Genomic DNA, 19,679 nt, shown 5'->3' with positions numbered 1-19,679 from the left:
TAAAGACACATAGGGTTAATTATCCTATAACACCTTTAGGATATCTTTTTTCACTGGACGAATAGTCATTCATTTACATAATTTCCATATTAACAACATTAGTAAGGTCAAAGTGACCTCACAACTAGTTATTAAATTCCCTGGAGTCAGAACAGCTCAATCTCCTAAGTGGTTGTCTGTCAGTCTAAACAGTCCCGACACTTAACCCAAACATGTTCCAACACAACCAGTGCCAAGGCCTCCCGGTCTTATGGTCCAGGTAAAAGAACTCAAATGTCTTCATTGGGGTCCACGGAAAATTGTTCCTAAATTCAGCACCAGCAAAGCCTCAGAGAGCCAGAGGTTCTTCTGCTTGCACCAGTGCCTTTGCCAAACCCTCTGTAAAATCAATGGTGCTCCAATGGTGGTCTGAAGATGAACAGTGCAATAAACTAAAATCCTAGTTCCACCTTTTTCCTCAAGCAGAGGCATAATTCATTGATTTCAATAGATTTTGGAACACTCCTACGTGATCAACAGAGTCCTGGAGCCACCAGCAACGTTGGGCGGTTCCACAGGGAAAGGAGTAGAAATTGCTGCTCTTGAGGTTTAATTGCAAGAAACTTGAACAATTGTTTTGAAGTGTTTCTTACATCCCAAACCAGCAGAAACTGGGAATGACAAAATTAAGTGGCAGATGGTGGTGGTAGGGTAACAGTTGATGTCGGTGAAGTGGAGAATTGGACATCACATTTCTCAGCAGTCAGTGCTATTCCTGAACTAGGTTTGACTTTAATTTGATTCCAGCTCCTTTAGGGCGCACAAAGCAGAGCTCCACCAGCTGATGAGCTGCAGCCTGGCAGGGCAGCGTCAGAGAAGCACTCCAAACACTCTCGGGGCTCCCTTCTGAGAAATCTCCAAATTTAATTAAGAGCAGCTCTATTTATTCCTCCTGCTAGGGGCACCTATAAGCACCAGATGTAATAGCAGCAACTGCTCAAGCACCTGTGCCAGAAAAAACGTCCACTCACAAGGCTAGAACCAGAGTCACTCTTGGCTGCTTCATCAGTTGGTCTAATGGGGCATTTTCAAGTGATTTTGGTGGTTCCTACTTCAAGAAGTGCTCGACGACCTACAATTGCGCGGTCATCAACTTCACCACCTCAGAACAGCCTTGCTCATTGGAAGATGCACAGCTGAAGGAGATGTTTTCTGCCCAGCATTTTCACCCGAGAATCTCCATTTTGCCCAAGTTCAGCACACCCCCTGTTCCATGATGCTGTGCTTAGGACTGGCTGGCTGCTGACAGGATAAAAGTTTATCTATATAGATTTAAGCGCTTTCAATGCTCGTAACAAATAAAACTTGTGCCTGGTTTTAATTCTGCTGTAGCATCAGTGTTTTCTGAAGGGATAAAATGAGTAAGTCCCTCCCGGTGGCCCACGGGGTCCATCCCAAGCCCCCTGACCCGTGTCTGTGCTCACCCCCACAGAACCCATCTCCCAGGTAAGAAGGTTGAAAAGCGACCAAGCGCTCCAACTACTAATGACCAATATTAAAATCAATGCTTCTGCAAGTTATGACAGCTTTCCAGTAGCTTTTAATAAAGCCTGGCATACATAATAAATGAATAATCAGACATGATTAACAAATTACAGCTGCATTTATATAGCTTTATGTATCTGCTCTCACGAAATGCCTCCGGTCTCAGGCACATCAACGCCCTCTCATAATGAAAAGGCACAGATCGCGCATTTACATAAGCATATTTCTATACGTGCAGACACACTCTATGCGATCCCGGTGCCTTGTACTTAGGCCTGTGTGAACTCGCACAAGCCGAGGGTGACCCTGGGGAGGTCGCTCAGCAGCGAGTCCTTCTCCCCCCGAGCACCAAGGCGCCAGTAGCGGCGGGCGGCCCGCCCACGCCTTCTCCCCGGCCAGCGGGGGAGCCAGAACGGGACCTGCCACGGAGTCACGGCGGGACCGTGCCCGCGCCCCCACTCCGCGGGGAGACCTCCACATCGCCGCACGGCCTGAGCCCCGAGGGGAGGAGAAAATGGCGCCCCCCAGCCCCCCCCCGGCAGAGACAAGGGCGGGCGGAAGTGACGCCTCGCCGGGCGGAAGTAACTGCCGCGGGGCAGGGCGGAAGTGGTGGCGGTGAGCGGCGCGGCCCGAGCGCAGGTGAGGTGCGGCCTGAGCCGGGGGGCAGCGGGGCCTCCCCCCGCTTGGGGGTGCGGGGGCCCCAGGGCCGCGGCGGAGGCAGGCCGAGCCTCGCTCGGGGCAGCCAGCGGGGCCCCAGGGCTTCCCCTTTACTATGTGAGGAGGAGCGTGGCTACCGGCGCCGTGTGGTCTCCGGGGCAGCGACTGTCCGCCCCCGCCCGGGCCCGCTCTGCTGCGGGGCCCTCTTTCGCCCAGTCCCTCCGCCGAGCGGTTCCCCGTCAAGGGGCTTGGCCTACGCGTGTGTCTTTCAGGCTTCGATTCAGACTCGTTTAGGGAGAGCCCGTGAGGGCTGTGAAGGTGGTGGGAGTGTCGGGATGCATCAACTCTTTTAGTTTGTTAATGGCAGCTTGTTGCTTTTAGGTTTATTTTGTGGTGTGCTGGTGCTTCTTTATTGCAGAGACTCTTCAGACAGGCTGGGGAAAGCAGTGTTTCCTGAGACAAGGCCCTCTATGCATGTACTTGGTACGTGCCTCATGGGCAAAGAAACAGTCACAGAACCTTACGTGAGCAGTGTGGGTTGTGGAGCACCTTTGAGGAGACATTCTTGCAGCCTTTGACTGGGTTTTACCTTCTGAGGGGAGAGTCTTTACAAAAATCTGCCTTTTCTTTAGCAGATTAAAGTTGCCGCCTGTCTTTTCAAACCTAGATGTTTTAGACTGTCAGTCATTACAGTATTGTCTGCAGAAAGCATTTTTGTGACAGAGCAAAGCGTGTACATCACCACTTTGCAAAGTAGCCAAGAATCCTGAATGAGGCTTTCATTGACTGCCAATCTACAGCGGAGAAATTGTACCTTTTCATTGACTGCTGAGCTGTTTTAGGGAGGCTGAGGTGTGACTCTGCTTCTCCTTTTAATTTCTTACCTTAACCTAGGAGGTGTGAAGAAATGTGTTAATTTGAGGCACTGTTGTGATAGCAGGTCCTTGTATTCTTCTTTGACCCAAACCTGATAATTTTAGCAAAAGAATATGAAGTTGGAAATTTGAGGATTGGGGGGAAAAATGTCAGAGTTCAGAAATCAGTAGGAACTGGAGATGATTCTTTGCTTTCACATGTACTTGCTACCTTTTCTCTTTTAACTGTGTCTAGTTGTGATGCAAGTGTCTCCTTTGGGCTGTAGGCCTCTACTGCTGCAGAAGAAAAATGGATTGTACATGCAGATGAGCTAGAATAAAAGAAAAGTCATAATAGTATCGGATTATATCAAGTAAGTACAGTTTTTTATAGCCTGGTGGCACCTGTAAAAACGTTGGACAGGAGTGGAGTGGTACTTTGCTCAAGCAGATGCTGGACCTGATGCTTATGTTGTTTTATGTCTGCTGAGAAAAGTGGCAGAGGTTGGTAACGTATGCCTCAGGCTTAAATGCTGCTTCTGGAAAGCATTGGAAGAGTATTATAAACCTTATTTTTCTGTAAAGGAAATGCCATCCTCTGTGAAACACTGGTGCTGCATTAATTGGTGATTAGGCACCCTTACTGTCCTGATTTGCCTCCCTTCTTAGGCTTACACTTCAGCTGAAGTTGGTTAATGCAAAAGTGTCTCTTGGCACTTGAAGCAGTCTGTGGCTTTATTGCCTTCCGTGCTCTCACACCTTTTATTCTGTCTTAGACCACTGCTCCCAGCTGCATTTGTAAAACTTCCTGTGGCACTGACAGCCTTTTCAAACAGTATCTGTGGAAAATTCAAAGCATGACAGAAAATGATTTATTGAGACTCTTAGTGCAGACAGGGGATACAACAGCAGACAATAGTGTATTCACATAATCACTATGCTGTGGTGCGTAGAGGTGCTCTTGGTCCTCTGACAGCATTTCTGATCCCTTATGTGCTTTCCTGGGACAATATCCTCAGCAGGTTGTGTGTGGTGGTCCCTCTAGGCAAGCCATTTGTGTGTGGTTAGCTTTTAAGTAGTCAGCTGCAAGATTGGAGATAACCAGACCATATGATGCTGGTGTTGGTGCTGATCATCAGTAGTGTGTTAGTTTTCTTGCGCGTTTCCTCTGAGCACTGGTGGATAAGAATTACTCCTTACAATGGCCAAGTGAGCATTGCCAATGGGCTTAGGTGGCTTCCAGCAGGTGTGGAAAAAGGTACCATTAGAAAGAAAACTACTTTCACTGCATTGTGTCTGTCTGCAAGTGCCATATGTAAGTAATTTCTAGCTTATTGGAGTGCAGAAGGACCAAGTCAAAGGCCTTGACTGTACTAAATTTCCAGACCCAGTTAGAACATGGAAAGCACACATTTGAAGCTTTTATCTATTTTTGCACCACGCTGATGCCCACCTCTGTATTACCATCTTGTAGCTCTTTCCATTTAGTTGGCCTCTATATCCATGTGGAGGAAGAATTGACTTTGAGGAAATGATTCCTGGAACAACATCTAACCTCTTTAGGCAATGAGTGCAAAGTTGGCTTCGTGTGCCTGACAGTTCCCCAGACAAATGAAGACAGTTTCAAGGCCCGCTATGTTTTTGATGAATGTTAATAATATGCAGAGACTCGGACAAGTGTATGTACATCCCTGTGTGGAAGAGGCTTATTGCAGCAAGATTAGCAGCACGCTTTGCTTATAACTGTGTGTTTTGTGTCTGGTAATCCTAGCATCATCCTCATTTGGGTTTTGAAGCTTGTGATGATAGGGCATGAAACACTTGGCTTCTGATGCGTGTTATGCTACTTATGCATATCAAAGAGGGACCTATCGACTGAAGTGTGACTGCTGGAGCCCCTGTTGTGGCAGAAAGCTACACAAATAAAGCAAGTAGGTGCACATTTCTGCTAGGAATGCACAAAAAAGGAGCTGCCTGTGGAAGTTGCAATCTTCGCTGTGCAGTTGTAAGGCAACTGGGCTGAAAGGGAGTGTTTCTGCATTCTCAGTGTCAGTCAGAACCACAGTGACATCCCAGGTGTTTTTGTGTTAAGTCCTTCTGCGACAGTGGTGAAGCACCATAGCAGGGTGCTCCCTTCCCTTCCTGCCCTGAAGTAGCCTTTGCTGGTGGCTGTGTTCCACAGATGTCCTTGACTGTGTTGGCAGAGAAGTCTGGCTTTTTCCCTGTGTGCTGGGGGAGGGTTTTATTGTTGAGAAGGTACAGGGAAGTTCCCCTTGCTGCTGCTTGTGCCATATGTAAGCTTGGTGTAAATGGAAGTTGTTGTTCTGAGACTCTTGAGCTGACAGCTTTCATTAAGGCCAGCATTGTGAGATGTCTGAAATTGAGCAACTAATTCATGATGCTGGCATCCGATGAAGGTCTGGTTCCTCAGTCATGAAGTGCTGAAGTGAATGGAGACCCTGGAAACCTCTGAAAATCCACTTTTTTGGTGCACAAAACTCTTAAGTCTGAATGGTTTTAGTCCAACTTTTGCACAAAATGAGGGGCAGGAAGAAGAATTTCACTGGGTCTTACCTGACTGGTGTTTTTACACTTGATTTAAAAAAAGCCAACCACCAAATATAAAACTCCCTGGACCTCTTTGTGCTCTTGGAACCAGCAGCATCACATCTAACCAACCTTGGTCCAGAATGAGATCCCTGAAAATGCTATAAACATTCCAAATGTAGATCATCAATACTGCATGAGGCAATTCTTGGGTCTGTTAGCATCCTTCCCACAAGGTATCTCCCCACATATTTTACAATAAAGTATGATGGTAACGTAAGACAAAACATTGGCTTCAGGGCAGTGACTGTGCCTGCACAATGGCAGAACACTATTTTGGTCTAAAATTAAGACAGATTCACTTCCAAGCCTTGTGTTTTTTCATGCATTTCTCAGCTATTCATGTGGCAGATAATTGTAGTTTTAAAAATCCATATCCACTTTCCAGCTTCACAATAAATCATCATTGAGTCCTGATGGGCTTTTAAAAGTGGAAGAGATCAAATATGTACAAAATATTTCACCATACCAAGTGTGGGAGGGTGTCAAGTCTGTAGCGTTAGTGCTGATCAGTGATTCAATTAGTGTGAAACGTATTTGCAAACACTTTACTGGCTGCCTGTGAGAAATGGATTGACAGTCCTAGGCTCTGGGAGTAGGACATGAGGAGTAATACTCACAAATATTTTCATGCCCGGTAGATGGGAAGTGGAATGGGTGCCTTCATAGTAAGTTCTCATTTGCATAGAGGTAAAAGTCTGTATAAATGACCACCTTTGGCTTTCAACCCAAAGCTGGCCTGGGCAGTGAATGAAAATGCTTGGAAAAAGCATGGGTTCTGCCTATAAGAGGGCAGTGAAAGAATGAGAGAGAACTAAAGCAGGAGGAATAGATAAAAAAGAAAAAAACTTTTTTCACTGGGGAGATTTCAGTGAGGGTGAGTGGACAGGCTTTTGCATCTTGACAGGGATAGTAATGCTGTCATCCTGAAAAGACTGTATGCTGAAGCGGAGAGGTTTGCGTGATACTGGGCCTCTGATGTTCTTGGTTGGAGTTGACATCAGAGTAAGTCAAACCTGTTGTCTTGGACCAGGTGCTTCTCTGGCTTTGCAAACCCACAGCCGTGTTGTTGGCATTCTGGCAGCGATACACTTGTTGGCTGGCTTTTTGCTGGGTGGATGCCATTGTGCTCCCAGCCGGCTGGTAGACCAGGTGTTGGCTTGTCTAGTAGTGTGTTGTTTGGCGCTGAAGAACAAGGTAAACAGTTTGTCTGGGACTCTGGTACAACTAGTTGTGTCCTGGAGTGATCCTGAAGTAGAGCGGCTGCGGTATGTACAGGAACAGCAGAGTGGGACAAAAATGAATGTTTTTTCTTTGCTGTCCCCATCCTCTTCCCAGGAAATCCAGTTCTGTAACGGGTTTTCTATGTCTTCAGTAGGTTCCATGTGAACAGCACGCAGGGCTGGGCTGCAAGAGCAAGAAGGCAGGATGTTGTCAAGACCAAAGCCTGGGGAGTCCGAGGCAGACCTCCTGCATTTTCAGAACCAGTTCCTGGCAGCCAGAGCTTCACCTGCAGTGAAGATTGTGAAGAAGGCCGACAAGAGGAAGGGGCAGGAAGGGAGCACAGATGCTGAGAGACCCCCACTGCAGGACTGCAAGGATGTAGTCATGTTGGATGGTAATTTCCCTTGTGGAGTTCTTTGAATTACTAGAGTTCTCTGTCCCTTTCATTCCTCAGTACTTCCCTTTTTACCTCCTTCTCAACCCAGTGTTGCTTTTCCTCTGCACGTGTGTCCTCCTCGCAGTATTGTTTGTTCATAGCCTCGTGTCCTGGTTTGAGCGACACATGATTCATTTATCTTACAGTTCTTTTACTTTTCAGTAAGGTCTCTTCTAATGCTAGGGGAAACTGCACTTTTAGAACACTCCAATGTCTGAATTTGTAAAAATATTTACTTATGAGATACCTATGGTATGCAGGTTTCAAGGTCTTGGTGTTTTTGAGCCTTGCCCGGTGCAAGGATGGAGAGGAGCAAGACCAGACACTTGACCCAACAGGATTATTTCATACCATGAATATCATGTTCAATACAAATAAGAAAGTTTGCTGAGGAGTTCTCTTTCTTCCTTGATGGCTACTATCGTGAGAACTTCTTGCCTTTGCTGGACCCCTGAGCCTTTCCCTTCCTCCATAGTGCTTGCAGTGTCTGACATTTGCTGTCCCCTGCTGGGAGTGCACAGCTTCCTGCTGAGAGAATTGCCTGAGCATAGTCCTTGTATATTTTATATTGGGATCAGGATCAATATTGGTTCTTCACTATTGTTAATGTTAATTATTTAACCTTATTCTATTAAATCTGTTTTTATTTCAGCCCTTGGGTTTCCTTGTTTTTCCTGATTCCCTTTCCCAGGTGGGGAGGGGTCATCAGGTGATAGAATAATTATCTAAATGACAATAAATAGTTGTGGGTTCTTCAAACCATAACACCTTGCTGGAAAACACACTTGTCTACCTTTCCAACATAGTACCATTGTCTACACTTATCAGCTGTCTGTGGTACCTTGCCAGCCTCAATGCAAGAGGTGTTTTCTGTGATTTGTACCCATTGGGCACTCAGTGCTTATTTTGCCACCTATCCAGACCCTGTTCTTAGTGTCTTTGAAGTTTAACTCTGCTGACGGCTCCAGCTTTCAGCCGCCAGATCTGGCTTGATAAACCTCCTTCCTGCGGTTTTGTTTTCCTCTGTGAGTAGTAACTGTAACACTTCTGTCATCTGCTTAATAGTCTGAGAAGCTCAAGGTGCTTTCTTAAAAGCAACAACTTAAGTCTTGGTTCCAGGTAAGGAAATGTGATCCCAGTTGACAGATAGTGAAAAGGTGGCCTTGACTTGCTCACGGTCGTACGAATCACTCACCGTTACAGCTGGCAGGGGAGATGTGCTTTTCTGTGCCTGAACACAACCTGCAAGCACATTATTTGTTTCTGCACAGCCTTACTTCTTCCCTTAGTGCTTGCAGTCAGGCCTCAGTACCCTTTCCCGCTTATGCAGCTCTTTAAAAAGACATTGTTGTCAATAAATAAGTAATACAATTCTTGAGGCTGTTTCTCTCCATTACCCAGCATAAATCAGAGACAGAGGACCCTTAATTGTCTTACTTCCTCATCTTCTTTATTTCTCTTCAAAGCAACAATAGGTGCTATTAGAGAGCCTTTGGTTTAGTACCTGTTGCACAGTAGTCATATTTGAGTAACTTGACTGCTTTTTTTTTCTTATTATTTCCTCTCCGCAGATTTTCCTGATACTCTCCCAGCTCTAACTCCAGCTCCTCCAAAAAAGTCCAAGATCAAAAGTGCCTGTGTCCGCTTTGAGGATGAAGATCCAGAGGAAAGACTGGAGAGTCATGATCAACACATTACAGCAGTCTTCAGCAAAATTATTGTATGCCTGTTTTGGTTTTTTTTGTGATGGTCTAGTGGGGTTTTTTTGAATGCTGTGAACTAAGCAGTGTCACAGTGGACAGGGATGAAGGGTTCTGTTGCTGCTTTTTATTTCTGTAATGAAGCAGTTGTACCACTGTAGACCATTGTCCTGGAGCACCTTGAAAGAAAAAGCTCTTTGGGTATTTTTTTTTGTCAGTTAAATACGAGTTTGAACCTGCTCTCCCGTCCAGGCTGCCTACAGGTCACACTGCTTGCATGCAGGCATGTGTTTTAGTGTGGATTTGGCTGAGTTTATGGACTCAGGAGATGGGGGAGGTTCTCATTTCTCTCCAGTGGCCCAGGTTTTCCTTTAGCTGATTATTTGAGTGGTGTGTGGAGTTTGGCAGCCCAGCCTTTTGGAAAATAGCTTCACTTTGGCTCTAAATAAGCACAAGGTACTATGAGCCTGCCAGTGATGTAGCAGAAAGCTTGTGAGCTGCAGAGCTGAGAAATTTTTGAGTCCAGTCTTAGCTAAATGGTATAAATATGTCTGGCTGTTGCAGAGGTTTCTGCATGGTTCAAATTTTTTGCTGCAGGAACGAGACACGAGTGCAGTAGCAGTAACCATGCCAGTGCCCACAGGAGACCCGTTTCCAAGGACATTTCACCGCTCTGAGATAAAAAGTGAGGTAAGATTGGGAGCAGTTGTTTTGTGCTACCATCATTAGCTGTTAAAACTTCCCCATAACAAAGCCTAATGCTTGGTGGGTGGTAGGGCTCAGAATCAGTGACTTGGCATGCTGGAGGTTAGGAGCTGGCTCAGCTTATCTCTGGCATTACCACCTTAGTGTAGGAGAGAGTTCTCCCACCAAGCTGCCATCGAGTAGGCAGTCCATGCCCTGCAATTAAATAACATTGAAATCCTTCTGGTTTTGGAAACAAGGCAATCACCTTCTTTAGTGAGGTGGATCAAATCTGCACCGTTGTGATAGAGTTGCTACTTGTTTTTTCTCTGAGGAACAATCTCTGTTAATTTGTCCACCACGTTTGATTAAGCCTGTACTTACTGAAGTTGCACCTGATTCCTCCTGGCATATTTGAGTGTGGTTACACAGATTATGTTTTGCACCTTTTTTGGATTTTGACAGACTCTTTTTTTTCTGAGGCTGTAAAACTGGAAGCCATGGCTGCTCTCATGAGCCATTGCTGTAGTAGCGAGAGCTGCTGGCTGAGTGGGAGTCAGATGCTGGGAACTGGTATGTATTTGGTAGCTGTAGCTTTGAAGAGGTGTTTTGAAGGACAGGTGGGGTTTTTTTTATTTTTTTTAAGGAAATAATAATACTTTTAAAACTACCAGTTCTGTTTACCTGATGCAGGAGTGCACAGAGCAGCTACCAGATGTTCAGACTGCCTTTTAAGCTTCTTCTCTGGACTGAGAACATACAAGAGTGTTTTTTCTTAGTCTGCTGTGGATTTCCTGTGCATCCTGTGCAAGGCTGTTTAGAGCCCTGCCCTTCCATCGCCTAGGCAAGCAACAGAGTAATTTAGTAAGGATTATTTTAGCACCACTTGCCCACTTCTTACTGTGTAAATCTCTTCACCCTGCTGCTCTCTAATCACCTTATAAGAAGTCTTTTCCAAGCATGTGGTGAGCGCAGTACAGTACAGCCTCATTTATCCTCAGAAATGCAAAGTATTAAGCTATGCAGGGTTTCCAAACAGCAGGAATCTTGGAACTGTTGTGTTGGGTGATATTTTAGGTGTACTTGCTTGACTTGAATTCTCTTATAATTAATCATCTTCCTTCTCTAGGTAGCAAAAAAAATTCATGTTTCTGTCTGTGTCCTAGCATTAAACTGTGGTAAAAAAGGAATAGCACAAGTGCAGAAAAGACCATGTGGCTGCCGGTGGCTTCTCTGTATCATGTCCCAGAGTCTGATCTGAGGGTGTATTTAGGATCAGGTCTATACGTTTTTTAGTGACAGGTGTGAGGGGGAGTCTGAAGAAGAAAGTGGTGACATGTGACTTCCCTGTTTGCAGGTGAAGGTGGGATCTGGAAGAAAAAGCATCTTTGCACAAAAAATGGCAGCAAGAAGAGCTGCTGAAAAGGCAGCAACAACTCCCTCTGCTGCCGAGTGCCTGCAAATAAGATCAGCTGCTCCAGATGCCCTGGATCCCGAGGGATCATCAGGAGAGACACCTCTCCCCAGCATCAGGGAGGGTAAGTGGAGAAGGTTCTATTTATTCAGCCTACTGTATTTATGTCACCTTAGTAATCCTAACATCAGTGTGCCTTATTTTCAAGTTAGGGTTGCACTGTTGTCCTCAGTTTAGGAATCTCAAGGTCACTTGGAATATCTGTGGCATGACAAGGATTTGAAATGTCTGAGAGTCAAAGTAACATTCAAAAAATTGAGGCAGATTTCTCACTATTTCCTTTTTACTTCACGCAGGGCCAAACAGATTTATTTTTTGAGCTTCTTGTCTTCTTTTTCCTCTATTTTTTTTCTTGTTTCATCATTGATTTCCACAATTTCAGGAAGAGGGTTCTTCTTGTATTTTGAGACCACTGTGATGCAGGTTCCCACTCCTACCTTGGAGCTGAAAGCTCAGTCTTCCGTCACCGGATCCGCTGCCGTGAGGCTGTGGCTTTTCTTCATAAGGAATGCTCCGAGGCAGTGCTGATGAGTCAGTGCCACCTCCAGCAGTTACTTGTCTGACAGCAACGTGACACAGAAAGATGAAACCAATTCAACCTGTACCAGCATCTTCAAGCTTGCTGTTTTTTGGGTTGTTTTGGTCTTGGGCAGTCCTGTTTGCTTAGGACCGCAATGTGTCTGGGTTTTTTCACAGTGTCCTCACATTGAAATGGAGGCCAGGTGTCATTTGAGGGTTATTGCTGTTGGGCTAAGGTTTCTGTCTGCCCTGACCCCTGTCAGAGAATTGGTAAGAGAACCCTGAGATGTGCCGTGCGTGCAAAAATCCACCATCCAAGTCAATATACTGTGCTTATTGTGTATCCTGTTACGATTGTGCGTGCGTGCTCCTGTCTGAGAAATCTCAAAGGGAAATACAGCAACCTGGTAGCTGTGATCCTCCTGAAGCAGAATGCTTCTAAAATGCAGTAGCACAACAGAGGGATCAGAAAATGGCTTGGCCTCCTCAGGAGGATTGTTGCAGCAGGATCACCAGAAGGAAGAGGAGAAGAGGGGGGCCTCAATTTATTGTAGTAACGAATATTTGTGCCTGGTAACCCTCAGCTCAGTTGTTGACAGTGGGGAAACTTACTGAATCTTTTACCAGGTCACTCTGGCTTCTCATCTCTTTCTGCTCAATATGCAAGACGACTCCTGTGGAAATGACATCGAAGCTTGCTGATGTTATGATGAATGTCGTTACTGCTGTTTGAGCAGGTGCTTGATGCTTTCAGGGTTGGCTGGTTTAGGGTCATAGGGGTGTACCGAGTTATTATGGGGAGCATAGGAACAAAACATAAGGAATGAGGCCACTAAGTCAGGTCCTTGTAGAGTGGGCTACAGGACAGCTGGAGGGTCACTCTGATCAAAGGAGCATGTTACCCTGCTGTGACAGTTAGATGAAATAAGCCTTTTTAAAGAATTTAGATCAGGTAATAAAGGAGACTTGATTTTGTTCAGGGTAGGAAAAATGTGCCCTTGTGCTGGAACTTCTGATGTGTTTAACCCTTAAAGGTGAGTGCAGGACATTGTTAGAAGCAAACATGCTGTGTTAAGAACGAATCCTGTATTGCTCTGGAAACTGGGTTACATAATATTTTAATTATTTGTCTCAATCAACAAATATTTACTAGGTCATGGTTCATCTGACATACCAAAGTGCATTCACGTTTTCTTGTGCAGAGAAAGAACCTAGAATTCACTAACTTGGAAGAATGCTCTGACTCACCAATTGTGAATTATGCTCCAGTTTACTTTTTCTTGCTGTTGCTTTGCATTAAAGAAACAAAATTCCTTTCCCCCATCCTTCCCCTAACTCTTAAAGAAACAAAGTGACAATGATGTTTTGTTGTGACATGGGGTGAAAGCCCAAGTAATTTAATTCTGTTTGAAACTAAAATAAATGTCTTTACTCTTATTTTAACTTGTCTACCAATGTAAAAAAAAAAATTAAAAAATAAATTATGCAAGCCTGGTGATGATAAAATTGAGATTATTTGTATGTTGTAGAACTTAAGTCACTAACTGCTTTCTCTGTTGGATCTTACAGATAAAGCTGGTGACTTTTTTACCTCTCAGCGGCCTTGTCTCATAACGGGAGAGGGTCTTGGAAGCCAAAAGAGTGAGCAGGAAGCTCAAGCTATTCACAGAGAGAACCTGGAGAAGCTGCAGTCCATGTCTGAGGAGGAGATACTGCAGGAGCAGGAAAAGCTTCTGGCTCAGCTGGGTACGTGCTTCCCAGGGTGAATTCTCCTAGAGGCATGGAAGTGTACTGAATGTGTAGGTGTCCTGAAGCCTTACCAAATTCACAGATCAAAAATGGGAGCTTGGAATTCCTATCCATTGCATATGTGGATGATCAGGCTTCTGTAGACATCAGTAGCTTAGGAGTAAGATTAAGTGTGAAGGAATTAGAGAGCTTGTTCCTCATTGAGAGAGGGCTTAACTTAAGTCTGTCTTGTCTCCCTGTTGCTGTGGGATAAGATGGTCCATGCACTTCCTTACTTTGCACATCAAATACCTGTTTACATATATGTGTTTTGAGGTCCTAAAATGTATTCTCTGAAGCAGACAAGAAAGCAAAGCTATTCTTAGGATGGCTGTAGCAACACGAGGTGAGAGAGACCCCTTGGTCTTCCCCTCCAAAATACCTAACTCTTGGGCTGGAACTGTCAGTACTTGGATAGGGGAAATGTGTGGAAGATTTAAAGTTAAATCTGTATTTGGTAGAGCAGAAAAATTTATAATTAGTCTCAAACTTCTTGAAAGAGTGTTTTAATTACCTGGCTGTTGGGTGCAGGGGTCTGGTCTCTGGTTTGGAACCCTGTCTGCAGTGATGCTCTGGGAATTTGTCACTGACAGCTGATGACAAGGTCAGGGAGAACGCTGAGTGTGGTATGTGTGATAAGACTTTGTGATCTAGGGCACGGTAAAAGTTGTTGGTATTAATTTAAATGATTTTTGTATGCAGATTTTGATTTTGATCATTGGTTTCAGTGGTTTTGGAAGAGCCGACCTACAGATGTAGGTGGCAAAGAAGGGTTTTTGAAATTCTCATCATTTCAGATTGTGAAGCATCAAATTTAGGTGTGAGTGGCATTTTAGATGCGTGTCTCTTGTGTGTTTAGTTTCAAGATCATATTAATGGTCTTGACCTCAATTCAAGCAGCATGGGTATAACTGGAAGTGTGGCAAAGGACCTGTGCAAAATAACTGTAGACAGAATCTTTAGGTAGATCTTTCATTTAGAGAGCTGAGCTCTCCAAACTGCCTGAGGGACATTGTGATTGATTCTTTGCTCCTTGTCCCAAACGCTCTATCCTTTGTGATATTAATGAAGTGAATACTTAGGGAGTTTTAAAAGGATAGGATTTATTTTAAGTATTTTTGAACAACAAATTATTTTCTAAAACAATGCATTTGTTTATATGCCCTATGGGTTTAAATTGTCGATCTTTTAGTCCTTGAGGCCTTAAGGAAACTGGGAGTGGTTTTGGCAGTCCCAAAATATCTGTGGTTAGGGAATTATGCACAGTGAAGCAACTCTTAAACTAAACTGGTGGCTTACAGATGAACTCAGAAACAGGACAGGCACAGAGATGTGGATCAAAGAGACTTTTTCTCCATGTTCAGGAGTGTGAATAATTTGTGGGTGTTTAATGCTGCCCAACCTCTCAATTAACCTCTTAGTTATGAAGCAGATGAGACTTGATGGTGTGGAGTATGAGGGTGGGTAGGTGATTCCATGCTGGGCAGTGTCTTCAGGGTCTTACTGCTGATACTGTTCTGGTTTTGCTCCTAGAGGCTCTGGGCAGGAGCACACTTATTTTCTGACACACTGTGCACAGATTGAGATGATCAGTGACTTGTCACTGTGTGAAATAATGAAGTAATGAATACAGTCTTTGCTGTGTACAGTGAAGTGTGAGAAAATGAGAGCTCTGCTTGCGTTCACAAAAAAATATGGGTGCTTTAATGGGACTGGACTGAATGCCTCTCCCTCGCCACGTGAGGTTTAAACTGCATCATGAGGAGAATGTGGGATAATGTGTGTGCAGTTTCAAGTGTGGGATAGATCCCTGCATCATCTTTAAACTGTTTCGGAGACATGGGAGTTGTTTCCTTTTTGGGATGACTTCTACCTGGTACAGCACATTTCTGAATTACTTGACCTTTTGTCCTCCAAAGAATAAATAACCAATGTAGGTGTTATATTCTGTGGCTTTATGCATCTCTGACACTGCTTATCAGAGTATCTTTGTACCTTTAAGGGGCACAATGCACAGTCTCTTACTGTTCACCTCTGGAAGATGCTGTTGGACACTTACCCTAGGTGGAGAATATTCAGAGAGAAAGTGCGCTCTGTCAAAAACGATGTGGGATATCTGTAGTAGATCTGAAAGGAAAATTATGATCTTCTGACATTTTCCTATTTTAGAGCCGTAGGAATATTATCTGTCCTTCAAAACACCCCTACCTCCCAAATGTTCCTCTTTTCCTCCAAAGCATGAGGAGAATGGCTGCGTCTGTTTTCTGTATGTTGTCAGACCGTAATTGACTCTCAAGATGGAGAGTCGGTTCAGAACTAACGATCTTCTCCTAACATAATACCTAGACCATGCACCGCAGCTCTAGTGCAATTCAATAAAGAGCAGGTAATTCTTTTTGTGGTGTCTGTCCAGTGTATTCTCAGAGCATTCAGATTGATGCCACTGAGCAGGGCAGGCAAGCTGTGAGACCTGGGTTCCTCCCATAAACCACAGACAAGAATTCTCTCCACAATGAATAGTCTTGTTTAGATGTGCCTTTTCAGTGACAGCAAGGGGGGGAAGAGACAATTACCTCCTTGTTTGTAAGTTGTGAGAATAACTAGAATTTTTTTTCTTGCTTTGCCTTGAAAGACATTTATCAGCTCTTTCTGTACTGTCACCTCACTGGTCAGTTGTACCAAGCTTATGTGCTGAAGAGGTCATAAAGCAGTTAAGCGTCTCAGTTTGAAAAGAAGTGACAGTTGGTACAGAAGAGGAGGCTTGTGGAATGGGAATCAAAAGGCTAAAACATAAATAGCAGGAGTTATAGGCGCATCAAGTATTTTGAGACTTTCTGTCACTTCTCTGTCTGTCGATACTTGCAGATTCCAGTTTAGTGGCTTTCTTAAAGTCACGACGTGGTGGCAATGAAGGCCAGAAAAAGGAACTAAAAATGGAACAGAACAGAGTGGAGGAGTTTGTGGGATCTCTGCCTGTGGCTCAGCATGGTGTAGGATCATGTCTTTCCACGCAGGAGTCGGGTCTGGAAGAATCTGTAAGAAATGAAGAAAACAGGAAGGTAGAAATCACAGGTAAGAAACGTAGTGCATGTTGTCAATGTTTTGAACATAAATGTCAAGTTTGTATGGCGTTTGCGTCAATCCAGATTGGAGTGATATGAGACTTTCTTAGTTATCCAACTTGGAATTTTATCATGGTATTTAAAAAATACATGTATTTTGGGTTCAAGAAAGAATATCTCTGTTATTTCTAGCTGGGCTCTGTAGATCAGAAGAGCAATACTCTGTGTAATGGAGTTGAGCTATTCAGCGGGAGGTCTTTGGTTTTGAAATTATTTCTGAGGTCCCTGAAGGGAAAACGTTAAACTAGGCATCATTGCTCTTCTCTTCAGCTGTGTGAACAGGGGAACCAGAAGAGTGTGGTAGTGAGATTCATCTGCTGCTTGAATAATTTCTTTTAACTGGGATGTGTTGGGGACAAGAGGGTGTTGGGTAGGTGGGAGTTAATAATTTGCTCACAGGATAGCACAGGGAAGACAGTCAGCCTCACCTCAGGGAAATTGCTCATAATTGCATCTATGTCTTACCGTGACACCGCTCCTGATGGCCCCGCTCTGTGACAGAGCCTACGCGGTGATTTCCACAAGATCTAGTTCTTTTCTTTATGGTGTGGATGGAGGTGTAGAGTGTTCTTCTGCTTTTTTTGGAAGAATTGTACAGACCTGTTGCCTCTTGCGACAGAATTCCTTAATGAGGAGAAAGCTGCTTTATCCCCGGCAGCTAAAGTAACCCATATATTCTCACAGCAGAAAAAAAAAGTGTTTTCTCCTTAACCTTCTGCTCTTATTGTTGCTTTCCACACTGCAGCTTTGTCTTTTGCCATTTCTTTTTCACTGTGGTGACTTTAGGCTGCCGTTCTCATCTTCCCCACCCTTTTGTTTATAGCTTGTCTCTCTCCCTCATTTGCATGCTTCCCCTTCAATTTCATGTCAATTTTTGTCTGTTTCCATCTCTGTATCCTCTCTTCTGATGTATTTTTTTGTGCCCCAGTGCAATGTGCAGACTGATTAAAGTCGTCTCTGAATCACTCCTGGATTTCAGCTTGGTGTTTGCAAGAGATAACAACTGTTTACCATTTTCTTGATGAGAGGGATGAGTCTGTGAGTGTGTGTGTGTACAAGTGCAGGAGAAGGAACGCTGATTAGCCTCTTTATTGAGGAAAACACTTCACTGAACAGTCCTTTTGCTGTTTCTCCCCAAGTTTTACTTTTCCACAAATCCATCTTAATCAAAAGGACTATTTTTAGTTCTTTTTAGTTTCAGAACAATCGAGTGCATGAGTAGCACCAGGTTAAGTGACATTCTTCTTACTCACCTGGGAGCAACAGAAGTAGGTTATTCAGTGGCTGAACAAGATTGTAGTAGTGCTTTTGGGAATAGCTCAGTGTTCAGAGTGTTGTGTGCTGACAACGTCTTTTGCTTCCCATGGACGACTGCACAGGAAAGGAGAAGAGGAGTTTTCCCAGGATATTTGAAAAAACAAAGAAAGGATGAGCTGCAACACAGTTATAAAACCAAGGGGAGGCCTTTTCAGCACCTGAGTTTATGCCTTCAGCCCACCTTGGCCAAGAGCAGATGTAAAATATTAATTTGACGTTAGCACTTAGTGTTGGGATTTTGCACCTGTTCATGCTCAGAAGTAAACTCGTCATGAATAACCCAGCAGAAATGGTTATTCTGAATTTCCCCAGGGAGAGGATGACGACACAAAGCAATGGGATTGCTCAAAAGTCAAACCTGCCTCTCTAATGAGATAAAAGGCTACTGTTTCTAATAAACAAGATGGTGAAGCCTTTTTCCAGCAACTTGCAATCTTATCAAATGAAAAAGTAAATTCTGGCACCGAGACTAAAGGTGCTCAGCAAAGCAGAAAGGGAAGAGGTTGGCTGATAAGCCATTAATCTAACCCAAGTCTGAAAAAGTTCAGTGCAAATGTTGCATTTACACTGGCAGCTTGTGTTTCTGTAAAGGGATTTCTCGGTAGCTGAACAATCTGCTGATGCCTTGGAATATATATCAGTCTTTTCTTGTTGACAAGATCATAATACTAAGGGGTGGTGGTAATATGTGTAATCCTATTCATAGAATGATTAACTCAACCCTATCAGTGTGATTAATGGAGAAAACAATTTGTTGAATTACAAATGTCAATGGATTTCATTCTTCTGCTGATTTTATTTCCTCCAGTTTTGCACCTACCACCCACAAACATTCCAGTTCCTTACATTTCAGATGCTTTTTCCTTCTCTTCAATTAAAAAGTGTGCTGAGCCTTTGGCTGAAATTCTGCAGAACAGCTTTCTGGCTGAGGAAGATAACTCTGTGCTTGGTTCCTTGCCTGACTCAATACCACATTGATCATAAAGGGTGAAGCTTCATCCTGGAAAGGCTGAGTGCCCTTCCTGAAAGTTTATCTGTTAATTGGAGGAAAGTAAAAAGGTTAGGTTTCAGGCCACTTATCAGCAGGAAAAGATCTGATGAAAGAAGAGCATCTCAGTGGGACTCCTTGTTTCTTGCAAGAGAAGACCAGAGCACTAGGATGAATAGCTGCAGTGCAAATGAGTTCTGGGCTGCTCCAGCAGGAATGATGCTGCTGCTTTTCTTGCCCTCAGACTGCCTGTTCCTGTCCTTATGTGTGATTTCTCTTGAGATAGCAAAGACTTCTTACCTCATTTCTTCTGGTATGGGACAGTATCCTAGTAGCAAAGCATTTACCTTTCCTAGAGTTCACATCATTTCCGGTTACATCTTTTCTGTCCTTCACTTGAGAGATTCTTCCCCAGGCTGATCTGTCTCTTTCCTAGGGCAGCTCTTGTGATGTCAGGCATAAATGTCTTGTTTCTCAAATTCTTCTACTCAAAGCTCTTTATAAAGTTAAATCAGTAATTTCTTCCTTTATTACTTGCACCTTTGAAATTCTTGTTCAACTGTCCAGTTTCCTTACTGAGCTGTTGTTTCTCAGGCAAGCTCTGTAAATTTTCAGCTGTTTTGATCTTTTCTTCCCAAGCTGATCTCAAGCCTTTAGAGGGGGGGACACAGACTGAAGAGCAACATAGCAAATGTGACAAAAGCCCGAATAGTAGTGTTTGTGCCCTCGCCAGTGTATCCAGGCTGAAGTCCTACTGGCCTCCAATAATTTGCTTGGACCTCTCT

The 19,679-nt window shown here is 44.0% G+C and overlaps 1 protein-coding gene across 1 annotated transcript in view; it reads left to right on the top strand.

Moving 5' to 3' along the window:
• Nucleotides 1–2,103: 2,103 nt before the first annotated feature.
• RPAP1 (RNA polymerase II associated protein 1) overlaps nt 2,104–19,679 on the top strand; it is a 44,641-nt gene continuing 27,065 nt past the window's right edge. The window contains exons 1-7 of the mRNA XM_014950377.1: nt 2,104–2,163; nt 7,018–7,260; nt 8,874–9,022; nt 9,600–9,692; nt 11,044–11,224; nt 13,249–13,425; nt 16,333–16,539. Of these exons, the coding sequence (XP_014805863.1) occupies nt 7,071–7,260; nt 8,874–9,022; nt 9,600–9,692; nt 11,044–11,224; nt 13,249–13,425; nt 16,333–16,539 (997 nt within the window). The 5' untranslated portion in view covers nt 2,104–2,163; nt 7,018–7,070. The remainder of the gene's footprint in view (nt 2,164–7,017; nt 7,261–8,873; nt 9,023–9,599; nt 9,693–11,043; nt 11,225–13,248; nt 13,426–16,332; nt 16,540–19,679) is intronic.

Source organism: Calidris pugnax, unplaced genomic scaffold, assembly GCF_001431845.1.
Source record: "Calidris pugnax isolate Ruff unplaced genomic scaffold, ASM143184v1 scaffold68, whole genome shotgun sequence".
NCBI lineage: Eukaryota > Metazoa > Chordata > Aves > Charadriiformes > Scolopacidae > Calidris > Calidris pugnax.
The sequence above is the reverse complement of the archived record's forward strand: the minus strand, read 5'-3'. Positions and strand labels throughout refer to the sequence as shown.